Raw genomic sequence first — 13443 nt, forward strand, 5'->3', positions numbered from 1 at the left:
CATTAACAACTCAGGCAACAACAGATGTTGGCAAGGATGTAGAGAAAGAGGATCTCTTTTACACTGCTGGTGGGAATGCAAAATGATGTAGCCACTTTGGAAAACAGTATAGAGGTTCCTCAAAAAATTAAAAAATACCCTTTGGCCCAGCAATTGCACTAGTAGGCATTTATCCACGGGATACAGGTGTGCTGTTTTGAAGGGACACATGCACCCCCATGTTTATAGCAGCACTATCAACAATAGCCAAAGTATGGAAAGAGCCCAAATGTCCAGCCATGGATGAATGGATAAAGAAGATGTGGTATATATATACAATGGAGTATTACTTGGCAATCAAAAAGAATGAAATCTTGCCATTTGCAACTACGTGGATGGAACCGGAGGGTATTATGCTAAGTGAAATTAGTCAGAGAAAGACAAATATATGTCTTCACTCATATGAGGACTTTAAGAGACAAAACAGATGAACATACGGGAAGAGAAACAAAAATAATATAAAAACAGGGAGAAGGACAAAACATAAGAGATTCTTAAAGATAGAGAACAGAGGGTTGCTGGAGGGGTTGTAGGAGGGGGGATGGGCTAAATGGGTAAGGGGCATTAAGGAATCTATTCCTGAAATCATTGTTGCATCATATGCTAACTTGGCAATAAATTTTTAAAATAATAAATAAATAAATAAATAAATAAATAAATAAATAAATAAAATGTGAGGAGAAAAACAATAACAGGGACCAACAATGGTACGAACACGGATGAATCATCTGTCAACCTTTGCTGATTGATATTAGACTGGCTACAAATGTTGTTTTACAAGTTAAGGGCAAAGTAACCTCTAGGGTCATATGCTCATGCTTCTTTAGATTATTTGCCTTCTCCAGGTACATCTCTGAAGGTGTGCAAATGCATGTGAAGAGAGCTTTAACAAGTTAGAGTCCAAATTCTGGAATTGCTGCCCTAAAGGGATTTAGATTATCTGAATTTATTCTATGAGAAAAAGGAAACTTTAACAATTCCAAAACGTCAAAACAAAAATTTGTAATTCTCCTCTATCTGACCACCCTTATAAACTTTTTAAATAATGCTTCCTACTCTGCTTCTATCACTATTGTTTTTTTCCCTCTTTTTGTTTTTTTTTCCTTACGGCACTTATTACCTGACAAGTAGATTTGCGTATTGTCTGTCCCCCACCCCACTAGAATCTAAGTTTTTTGAGAATAGGGATATCTTATGTTCACTGCTGTACCCCCAACATATGGGGAGAAGGTATCAATAAATGAATGAATCTAATCAAACATCTATCTAAGGTGATTCAGTAAACATTTCTTAGGTGCATTCGTAAGTAAAGGGATAACTAAGGCTAAAAAGAAAGAAAGAGGCACATTAATTTACCACCTATAATAGGACTTTAATAAATGTTAGCCAACAATATCATCATTTTTATTATTACATGTCCATGATTTTAGATGACATACGACCTTGGAGACAATATCTTGGAGCTTCCTCTTGGCCATGGGACAAAATCCTGACTTTGACTCTCTCCCATCAAGACTATATACACACTCATTCTTTGTTTAGACAGGAAAGGAAAAAACCTGATGAAAAGGAACATGAAGGCAGTCATAAGAAGATAGAAGCTTTATTAACAGCAGGATTCCTGATCATGAAGAAGCAAAAAGGTGGTGACTGATTAACCAATTTGTTTCAGAGAACATTTTGAGGTTTTAGTTTCTTTCAATAAAACACACTATGTATCTGTCAGATGTGAACAAAAATCAACAAAAGCAGACCAATACCAAGACATATTGCAGTTAAATTTGCAAAATAGAGTGTTAAAGAAAAAATCCTAAAAAGCAGCAAGACAAAAGAAGTTCCTAACTTACAATGAAAGACCCATAAAGCTAGCTGCAGATCTCTCCATAGAAACCTGGCAAGCCAGAAGGGAGTAGCATGATATATTCAAAGTGCTGAATGGAAAAATTTGCTGCCAAGAATACATTATCCAGCAAGGCTATCATTCAGAATAGAAAGAGAGATAAAGAGTTTCCCAGACAAACAAAAACTAAAGGACTTTGTGTCCACTAAACCAGCCCTGAAAGAAATATTAAAGGGGACTATCTGAGTGAAAAGGAGAGACCAAAAGTGACAAAGGCAAGACAGGAACAGAGAAAACTCCAGAAACAACCATAATACAAGTAATAAAATGGCACTAAATGCATATCAACAATTCCGCTGAATGTAAATGGACTAAAGACTCTAATCAAAAGACACAGGGTGTCAGTGGTGCCTAGGTGGCTCAGTTGGTTAAGCTTCTGACTCTTGGTTTTGGATCAGGTCATGATCTCATGGTTTCTTGAGTTCAGGTTTCTTGAGTTCTGTGCTGGCAGCACACAGCGTGCCTGGGATTCTCTGTCTCCTCTCTCTCTGACCCTTCCCTACTCATACTGTCTTGGTCTCCCTCAAAAACAAATAAACTTTAAAAAAAATACATATGGTGTCAGAATGGATAAAAAAAAAACTAGACCCATCTATAAACCTCCTATAAGAGACTCATTTTAGACCTCAAGATACCTGCGGATTCAAAGTGAGGGGTAAACATTTATCATACAAATGGATAGCAAAAGAAAGATGGAGTAGCAATATTTATTTCACACTAACTAGATTTTAAACCAAAGACTATAACAAGAGATGAAGGGCACTATATCATAAAAAAGGGGACAATCCAACAAGAAGATCTAACAGTTGTAAATATTTATTCCCACAAAAGTGGAGGCACCCAAATATATAAAACAATAACAAATATCAAAGAGCACGTTGATAATAACCCAATAATAGTAGCAGACTTCAGTACCACACTTACATGAATGGACAGATCACCTAAGCAGAAAATCAACAAGGAAACAATGGCTTTGAATGACACACTAGACCAGATTCAAAATATTTCATCCTAGAGCAGCACAATACACATTCTTTTCAAGTGCGCACGGATCATTCTCCAGAAGAGATCACATACTGGTCACAAATCAGGCCTCAACAATACAAAAAGACTGAGATCCTAACATGCAAATTTTATGATCACAACACCATGAAACTGGAAGAAGAAATTTGGAAACACCATAAATACACAGAAATTAAACAACATGCTACTAAAGAATGAATGGGTCCACAAGGAAATCAAAGAAAAAACAAAAATACATGACACCAAATGAATATAAAAACACAATGGTCCAAAGTCTTTGGGATGCAGTAAAGTGGTCGTTGGAGAGAAGTATATAGCAATACAGGGCTACATCAAAAAGCAAGAAAAATCTCAAACAACCTAAACTTACGCCTAAAGGAACTAGAAAAAGAACAAGAAATGAAGCCAAAACCCAGCAAACTGATGTAGCCACTGTAGAAAACAATATGGAATTTCCTCAAAAAGTTAAAAATAGAACTTCCCTATGATCCAGCAATTGCACTACTAGGTACTTATTCAGAGAATACAAAAATATTGATTTAAAGGGGCACATGCACCCCAATGTTTATAGCAGTGCTATCAACAGTAGCCAAGTTATGGAAAAAACCCAAATGTCCACTGACTGAAGGAGATAAAGAAGATATGGTATACACACACACACACACACACACACACACAATGGGATATTACTCAGCCATAGAAAAGACTGAAATCTTGTCATTTGCAATGACATGGATGGAGCTACAGAGTATTATGCTTAAGTGAAATAAGTCCATCAGAAAAACAAATACTGTATGATTTCACTCTTACATAGAATTTAACAGAGCAAATGAGCAAAGAGAGAGAGGCAAACCAAAAAATAGACTCTTAACTATAGAGAACAAATTGATGGTTACAGATGGGAGGTGGAGGGGGCGATGGGTGAAATAGATGATAGGGATTAAGGAGTGCACTTGTTGGGATGAACAATGGGTGATGTATGGAGGTGTTGAATCACTATATTATACACCTGAAACTATTTTTACACTGTATGTTAACTAACTGGAATTTAAATAAAAACTTGGAAAGACAGAAAAGAAAATGAGCACAGCTTTACCAGTTCCTATAGTGCAATTTTCTCTAGCTTAATGAAGGACAACACCAGTTAAAATACGGTTGAATTTCCTGTTCAGATATTGTTTATTTCTAGGAATACTAGCTCTTCAGTATGGGTGTTTATGAGGAAATTCTCAAGCTTCTTTAGGTAGTACCTTGCATAAAATAGATGTATCAATTTAATAAATTCATAAAGAATATCATATTCAAGTTTAAGCTATTTCTATTTTATTCAAACTTAAGCTACATGTTGCAAGTAACAGATGGATGAAAAATAGCATAGTGCTAGGACAATAAGTTGTTTTTTACATGTGTCACAAGAAAGGCAGGTCTTAAATTTCTTCTTAGAGACTGGCTTGCACTAGACTTTATGGATCAGAGGAAGCTATCAAATAAACCTCCTGCTATCATTTTTAGGAGGTATTTTTAGAAAATCATTCAAAGTCAAAAGAAGCTAGGATGCATTGTCTGTGGACAGAGACCCTGAGTAGCTCACCTTGCATGCCTTGGTGTACCCAAGCCCCTCCCAACAACTGACCTCAGCAGTGTAAATATAGATGGTGTTGAAGTTGGCTGCCACCAAAGCCCTCAGCATGAACAGGAAGCCAATCAGGCCAGCACTAGGAAACAAGATGCCAGAGAAGTTAGGAAAGGCAGTATGGAGGGCCTTCCATGGCCCTGACAAGTGCTCACATTACATAACTGAGCATTACAGGTGTTAACACACGCCTACAGATAACCAAGTCCCAGGAGGTGCTGCTTCTCAACTGGCCTGATTGTGGGGTCCTCAAGTAAATGCCTGACTCCAACCTTTAACCCAACTTTCTGTCCCCCCCTCCCCAAAGTGGGCAATTCCAGCTTGCCCCCCAATCCCAGATTAGCACATCTTCTGCCACCACCCTCCAAAACCAATGCAGTTCACAGAACAACACATACTATAATTGAGGACATTTAAGGATTGCAAATTAATAGTGAAATAAATTTTTATGCCACAGGTATATTACCTGTTTCCCTGAACTATCTTAATAATGGTCCGGGAAATTTGGTAAACAATTACAGTCCTGAGATTCCAGGAAGCTTTGCATAAAGATCCTAAGTATCCTGGTGGGTGCAATGATTGCACCAGCACTAGCACCTATACCCTGGAATAGCTGATAGAGGGCTGGGTCTGTGGAAGAGGGAAGTGGGGGTGGCATGGAACAGAAAGGCCATTCCAGTAAGACCAGCAGCCTATTCACTACTCTGCTCATGAAAGGTTCTTTCCCCCAATGAACACTATGGGTCAAGAAACTCCAACTTAAAACCACTGCACAAAACTAGATTGTTCTGAAGCAACCAGAGAGAAAATACCTTGATGTGCAAATGTTGAGAAGAAGGAAGAATAAGGCTGTACATCCCATGGTGATAGAAAGACTCAGCCGTCTTCCCAGGAAATTAATGCCCAGGATATTGAAAGGATTCACTAGAAAGCAAATGACAATAACAACTTCTGAAATCTTGAAAGCAAGATGCATTTACCAACATTGGCAAGGATTCCTCACTGTCATTTAAGAAAGAGGCAACTTCATCCAAACCTCATGTGTGTTCCAGCCAAAACCCAGTAACATGATCATCAAACTCAGGATTCCCCTTCAATATGTTTTTTCCTCATAGGTCCAAGAATGAAAAGCAATGGCATATATATAAAGGATATTTTATGCCCAAGATTCTTATTACAACATGTAGGTCAATCACTAATTGAAACCCTGCTAGATCTATATTTTAAATGGTTTATACTGTTTTTCATCAAATTCAAGGTTCTGTTGGTTTTTAAGTACCATTATTTTATGTCTACTGAAACAAAACCAGTGCTGCAAATTGAATCTAACATGCCACTGTAAGACACATCTCACTTTCAGAGATGTCAAAACATGGAGGAAAACACGCATCCTAGAATTGATATAATACAGTAATTCAAAGCTCTACTCCTCCAGATTTTCCCTATACCAATCTGCACTGGAGACATGTCAGCAAGATGTGGGGACTTGTTCAGCTCTACCAGGCAGGAGCCACAGAGAGGGACCCAATACACAGAGGTAGACACTTACGAGCAATTTCCCCAATGGTGCTGATAATCATGGTCTGGTAGTCAGAGGGGGCAAACATGTGGCAGTGGCAGGGACTCTGGCTCCCTTCTGTGTCCCCCACAGTCACCACCACCTCAGACTCAGACCGCGAGCCACAGACCAAGTCCCGCTCCAGCAGCTCGGCACTGGCCAGAATGACTCCATAGTAGGCGAAAGAAATTCCCAACCTGGAAGTGAGAGAAGCCAGTCATTAGAACGGCTGCCACCAGCCTGAAGGAGGGGCAGTGCCACCAGAAGTAGAGAGAAGGGGATAGAAGCCCCCCACCCCCACCCTCTTCTAGCAGTCAGGACAGGAGGCACTGGGTGGGAAGGGCATGGAAGGCAAGTCTCACCTATCTCATGGAGCCTGGGGGAAGTGTGCAGGGGAACTGGAGTGGGAAATGGATTTGCAAACACAGCCTAGAACCAGATCCCGGAGGACCCCACAGTCAGTGAGGGAGTTTGAAGCACAAAACTGCTTGTTTAAAACAACACACATTTATTCCATCAGTCCTGTAAGCCAGAAGTTGTATGGGTCTGACTGATTTCTCTGCTCAGAGCCTCAGGAGACAGAAATCAAAGTGTAGGCAGGGCTGCATTCCTTTCTAGGTGTGGGGGGAAGAATCTTTCCAGATTCTAGGCAGAAGTTTCTCCATGGGGCTGGAAAACTCCTCTCCACTTGCTTGTTGCTATTTGTTTTTATTCTTTTTAAATGTTTATTTATTTTTGAGACAGAGAGAGAGAGAGAGAGAGAGAGAGAGAGAGCATGAACGGGGAAGGGGTAGAGAGAGAGAGGGAGACACAGAATCCAAAGCAGGCTCCATGCTCTGAGCTGTCAGCACAGAAACCCATGTGGGGCTCAAACTGACGAACTATGAGATCATGACCTGAGCTGAAGTTGGACACTTAACTGACTGAGCCACCCAGGTGCCCCTCCTTTGCTGCTATTGGCCAGTTGCTCTCAGCTTCTGCAGGCTTCCTTCATTGCTTGTCTTCAGTCAGTGAGTGTGGACCCATTCCTTCTCAGGCCCTGGAATCACCCACCTCACCTCTTGCTTTCTTCTCTGCTCCATCTTTGATTCCAACTGGAAAAATCACTCTATTCTTAAAAACCCAAGTGACTGGAGTCTTCCATTTTGATGTCATACTCTACATACTTTGTTTCATTTTGTTTTTGTTTCATTCTCCTTAAGAATACGTAGGGTGTTCCAGAAAATTTCAAAACAATTCCTTTTCTTAGAATTACAAAGCAGGCATTTGTGATTTTTAAAGCATCTAATTGGGGGAGGGGGCAGGGCCAAGATGGCAGAGCAGCATGGAAATTCTCTGCTTCTCTTGTCCCTGAAATGCAACTAGATCAGCAACAAACCATTTTGCACACCTAGAAAATTGATCTGAGGATTAACACAACAATCTGCATAACTTGGGCCACAGAATTTGGCAGATACACAGTGCAGAGAGGTGAACTGGGGGAAGAAAGAAGCCATGGAGGGTTGGGAGCTGATTTAGTTTGTGGAGAGAGTACAGAGATGCGGGGAGGTATAGGAAAAGCACTCCCCCCAAAAAGCAGATGGAGAGAAAAAGAAAGAGTGGAAACACCCAGAAGGGTCTGAACAAGAAAGGGATAAAGGAGAAAGGAGAGGGTTTCAATACCATTAGGACTCTATAAATAGGGCAGAGCAGCACTGGAAAGTCCTCAGCCCAATACGTGGCGGTGCTCTGATGGGAAGGGCAAATCCCCAGGAACTGGTAGCAAGGTCCAAAGGGTCCTTGGGCCACACAGGGAGAGGCAGTTCCCCTGCTGAGAGGACATTTGGTAGAGGATGTGCAGCCTCCCCACAGGAAAAGGTCCTAGTGGACCCTGGAGAACAGCCACTTTTGCTGGTGTTGGAACAAGGACAACAGAATGTGGTGAAACCTGGTGCCAGTTGTGTGCTGTGATTTGCCATAGTCCCTGAACCACTGATGCTACACAGTCATGCAAACTTTTTCGGATGCAGAAAAGTCTCTGGGCCTCTGCAGTGTTGCAGTTGCACAAGTGTTCACAGAGTCAAGCTGGCACCTGGCCATTGCTCAGCAAGACCCTCCCCCAGAGGGTCAGGGCGGGCCCAAACTGCAGGGCCCTCAAAAGTGAGAGGTTTGGAAACAAAGCCCCATCTGAGGTAAAATTTAGGAAGCAGTGCCACCTGGCAGGCTGACAGCTTGGTCGCAGACAGTGGAGAAGCAGGAAGTGGATGGAAGCTGGAGATAAAGGAGGGGTGCCTGATGGCTGGTTGAGTAGGGCAGAGTTCTGATGCTACAGACTGGGTCACTGTGTGATGCCATTTTCACCTCTCCTACACCTGTGCATACATGTACACACACACCACACCAATCCACGGCAATAAGCTAAGCAGTACCACCTAGTAGAGTACGGAGCTCTTACACCAAGCCCTGTTCAAATGCAGCAACCAAGCCCTAGAGGATGACCACAAGTCTCTTCACCTGCTTAGTTTACAGACTATAAAGTGATTCTAGTAGAAACTGGATGTAATTTCATTCAGATTTCATTCTGTTCACTGATCCATCTATTCATTGTTTTTCTCTTTTCTTATTCTTGGATACAGAAAGAGAAAAAATATTTTTATTTTCTGTTTTTATAAAAAATTTTTTACTTTTTTTTACATTTTTTGGTAATTTTTAATTCTATTTTACTTTCTCCATTTTATTCTATTTTATTCTATACATTTTTTTAAAGTTTAAAATTTTTTCTTTTTCTTTCTTTCTTGTTTCCCCTTTTTCTCTATTCTATCAAGCTTCTTTCAACTCCAGACCAAAACACACCTAGGATCTAGCTTCCTTTATTTGATTTTTTGTGTTGTTTTTAATTTTTTAATTTTAATTTTATTAATTCTTTTTTTCCTCCAAAATAATGAAATGAAGGAATTCACCCCAAAAGAAAGAACAGGAAGAAATAACAGCCAGGGATTTAATCAACACAGATATATCTAAGATGTCTGAACTAGAATTTAGAACCACAATAATAAGAATACTAGCTGGGGTTGAAAAAAAAAAGCATAGAATCCCTTTCTGCAGAGATAAAAGAGGTAAAATCTAGTCAGGACGAAAAATGCTATAACTGAGATGCAATCTCGAATGGATGCCATAGTAGCAAGGATGGATGAAGCAGAGCAGTGAATCAGTGATACAAAAGACAAAATTATGCAGAATAATGAAGCAGAAAAAAAGAGGGAAACTAAGGCAAAAGGGCATGATATAAGAATTAGAGAACTCAGTAACTCATTAAAAAGGAATAACCAAATCATAGGAGTCCCAGAAGGTGAAGAGAGAGAAAAAGGGGTAGAAGATTTATGTGAGCAAATCATAGTGGAAAACTTTCCTAAACTGAGGAAAGGCACAGACATCAAAATCCAGGATGCACAGAGAACTCCCATTAGATTCAACAAAAACCTACCACCAACAAGGCATATCACAGTCAAATTCACAAAATATTCAGGCAAGGAAAGAATCATGAAAGCAGTAAGGGGGAAAAAAGTCAACCTATCAGGAAGACAGATCAGATTCACAGCAGACCTATCCACAGAAACTTGGCAGGCCAGAAAGGAGTGGCAGGATATATTAAATGTGCTGAATCAAAAAATATGCAGCCAAGAATTATTTATCCAGCAAGGCTGTCATTCAAAATAGAGGCATAATTTCCCACATAAATAAAAACTAAAGGAGTCCATGACCACTACACCAGCACTCCAAGAAATTTTAAGGAGAACTCTTTGAGAGGAGAAAAGATGAAGTGAAACAAAAAAGACCAAAAGCAACAAAGACTAGAAAGGACCAGAGAACATGACCAGAAACTCCAACTCTACAGTCAACACAATGGCAATAAATTCATATCTTTCAGTACTCATTCTAAATGTCAATGGACTAAATGCTCCAATCAAAAGACATAAGGTAACAGAATCAATAAGAAAACAAGATCCATCTATATCTTGTTTACAAGAGACCCATTTTAGACCTAAAGATGACTTCATACCGAAAGTAAGGGTATGGAGAAATATCTATTATGCTAATGGTCACCAAAAGAAAGCCAGAGTAGCCATACTTATATCAGACAATTTATAATTTAAAATAAAGACTGTAACAAGAGACGAAGGACATTATTTCATAATTAAGGGGTCTATCCACCAAGAAGATCTAAAAATTGTAAATATTTATGCCCCCAATGTGAAACACCCAAAAACAGAAATCAATTATTTACAAATATAAAGAATTGGCAACAATACCATAATAGTAGGGGACTTCAACTCGCCACTTACAGCAATGGACAGATCATCTAAGCAGAAAATCAACAAGAAACAATGGCTTTGAATGACACACTGGACCAGGTGGTCTTAACAGATATATTCAGAACATTTCATCCTAAAGCAGCTGAATATACATTCTTCTCAAGTGCACATGGAACATTCTCCAGAATAGATCACATACTGGAACACAAATCAGCCCTCAATAAGTACAAAAAGATTGAGATCACACTGTACATATTTTCAGACCACAATGCTATGAAACTCAAAATCAACCACAAGAAAAAATTTGGAAAGACAACAAATACTTGGAGATTAGAGAACATCCTACTAAAGAATGAATGGTCTAACCAAGAAGTTAAATAGGAAATTAAAAAGCACATGGAAGCCAATGCAAATGATACTACTACAGTCAAAAACCTCTGGAACACAGCAAAGGCGGTCATAAGAGGGAAGTATATAGCAATCCTGGCCTTCCGAAGGAAGGAAGAAAGGTCTCGGATGCCCAACCTAATCTTATACCTTAAAAACTGGCAAAAGAACAGCAAATAAAACCCAAAACCAGAGGAGACAGGGAGTAATAAAGAATAGCAAGGAAATCAATGCTATGGAAACCAAAAAACAAGTAGAACAGATCAATGAAACTAGGAGCTGGTTCTTTGAAAGAATTAACAAAATTGATAAACCCCTAGCCAGTGTGATCAAAAAGAAAAAGGAAAGGACCCAAATAAATAAAATCAAGAATGAAAGAGGAAAGCTCACAATCAACACTACAGAAATACAAACAATAATAAGAGAATATCATGAGCAACTATATGCCAATAAACTAGGCAACCTGGAAAAAATGCACAAATATCTAGAAACATATAAACTACCAAAACTGAAATAGGAAGAAATAGAAAATTTGAACAGACCCATAACCACTAAAGAAACTGAATTAGTAATTCAAAATCTCCCAAAAAACAAGAGTCTGGGGCTGGATGGCCTTCCAGGGGAATTCTATCAAATATTTAAAGAAGAGTTAACACCTATTCTTTTCAAGTTGTTCCCAAAAATAGAAATGGAAGGAAAACTTCCAAACTCATTCTATCAGGCCAGCATTACCTTGATTCCAAAACCAGACAAAGACCCCACTATAAAGAACTACAGACCAATTTCTCTGATGAACATGGATGCAAAAATCCTCAACAAGATACTAGCCAACCGGATCCAACAATACATTAAAAGCATTATTCACTATTGTAAGTGGGATTTATACCTGGGAGGCAGAGCTGGTTCACTATCCACAAATCAATCAACGTGATACATCACATTAATAAAAGAAAGGGCCAGAACCACATGATCCTCTCAATAGATGCAGAGAAAGCATTTGACAAAATACAGCTCCTTTCTTGATTAAAAACCCTCAAGAAAGTAGGGATATAAGGAACATTCCTCAAGATCATAAAAGTCATATACGAAAGATCCACTGCTAATATCATCCTCAATGGGGAAAAACTGAGAGCTTTTCCACTATGGTCAGGATCACGACAGGGATGTCTACTCTCACCACTGTTATTCAACATAGTATTGGAAGTCTTAGCCTCAGCAATCAGACAACACAAAGGAATAAAAGGCATCCAAATCAGCCAAGGAGTATGTCAAACTTTTAGTCTTTGCAGACAACATGATGTTCTATATGGAAAACAAAAGATTCCACAATAAAACTGCTAGAACTGATCTATGAATTCAGCAAAGTTGAAGGATATAAAAATCAATGCACAGAAATCAGTTGCATTTCAATGCACCCATAATGTAGAAGAAAGGGAAATCAAGGAATCGATCCCATTTACAATTGCACCAAAACCAATAAAATACTTAGGAACAAACCTAACCAAAGAGGTGAAAAATCTATACACTGAAAACTATAGAAAGCTTATGAAAGAAATTGAAGAAGACACACAAAAAAATGGAAAACATTCCGTGCTCATGGATTAGAAGAACAAATGTTGTTAAAATGCTGATACTACCCAAAGCAATCTACATATTCAATGCAATCCTATCAAAATAACACCATCATCTTTCACAGTACTAGAACAAACAAGTCTAAAATTTGCATGGAACCAGAAAAGATCCCAAATAGCCAAAGCAATCCTGAAAAAGAAAACTGAAACTGGAGGCATCACAATTCCAGACTTTAAGATATATTAGAAAGCTGTAATCATCGGGGCGCCTGGGTGGCTCAGTCGGTTAAGCGGCCGACTTCGGCTCAGGTCATGATCTCGCGGTCTGTGGGTTCGAGCCCCGCGTCGGGCTCTGTGCTGACGGCTCAGAGCCTGGAGCCTGCTTCCGATTCTGTGTCTCCCTCTCTCTGACCCTCCCCCGTTCATACTCTGTCCTCTCTCTGTCTCAAAAATAAATAAACGTTAAAAAAAAAAAAAGAAAAGAAAAGAAAGCTGTAATCATCAAGGCAGTATGGTACTGGAACAAAAACAGACACTCAGACCAATGGAACAGAATAGAGAACCCAGAAATGGACCCACAAACATATGGCCAACTAATCTTTGACAAAGCAGGAAAGAATATCCAACGGAATAAAGACAGTCTCTTCAGCAAATGAGGCTGGGAAAATTGGACAGTGACATGCAGAAGATTGAACATGGACCACTTTCTTACACCACACACAAAAATAAACTCAAAACAGATGAAAGACCTAACTGTAAGACAGGAAGCCATCAATATCCTAGAGGAGAAAGCAGGCTTCAGCCACAGCAATTTTGACCTCAGCCGCAGCAACTTCTTACTCAACATGTCTTCAGAGGCAAGGGAAACAAAAGCAAAAATAAGCTATAGAGACTTCATCAAGATAAAAAGCTCTGTACAGTGAAGGAAACAATCAGTAAAACTAAAAGGCAACCAACAGACTAGGAGAAGATATTTGCAAATGGTATATTAGATAAAGGGTTAGTATCCAAAATCTATAAAGAGCTTATCAAACTCAACA

The 13443-nt window shown here is 39.3% G+C and overlaps 1 protein-coding gene across 2 annotated transcripts in view; it reads right to left on the reverse strand.

Moving 5' to 3' along the window:
• Positions 1 to 13443, reverse strand: part of SVOPL (SVOP like) — a 67643-nt gene that overhangs the window by 18206 nt on the left and 35994 nt on the right. For both annotated transcript variants that reach the window (XM_019452890.2, XM_053897563.1), the window contains exons 10-12: positions 6145 to 6350; positions 5408 to 5519; positions 4596 to 4677 (exon numbers count right to left, since the gene is read on the reverse strand). In XM_019452890.2, the coding sequence (XP_019308435.1) occupies positions 4596 to 4677; positions 5408 to 5519; positions 6145 to 6350 (400 nt within the window). The remainder of the gene's footprint in view (positions 1 to 4595; positions 4678 to 5407; positions 5520 to 6144; positions 6351 to 13443) is intronic.

This window comes from Panthera pardus, unplaced genomic scaffold (genome assembly GCF_024362965.1).
Source record: "Panthera pardus isolate Hobbes unplaced genomic scaffold, ASM2436296v1 HiC_scaffold_8, whole genome shotgun sequence".
Lineage (NCBI taxonomy): Eukaryota > Metazoa > Chordata > Mammalia > Carnivora > Felidae > Panthera > Panthera pardus.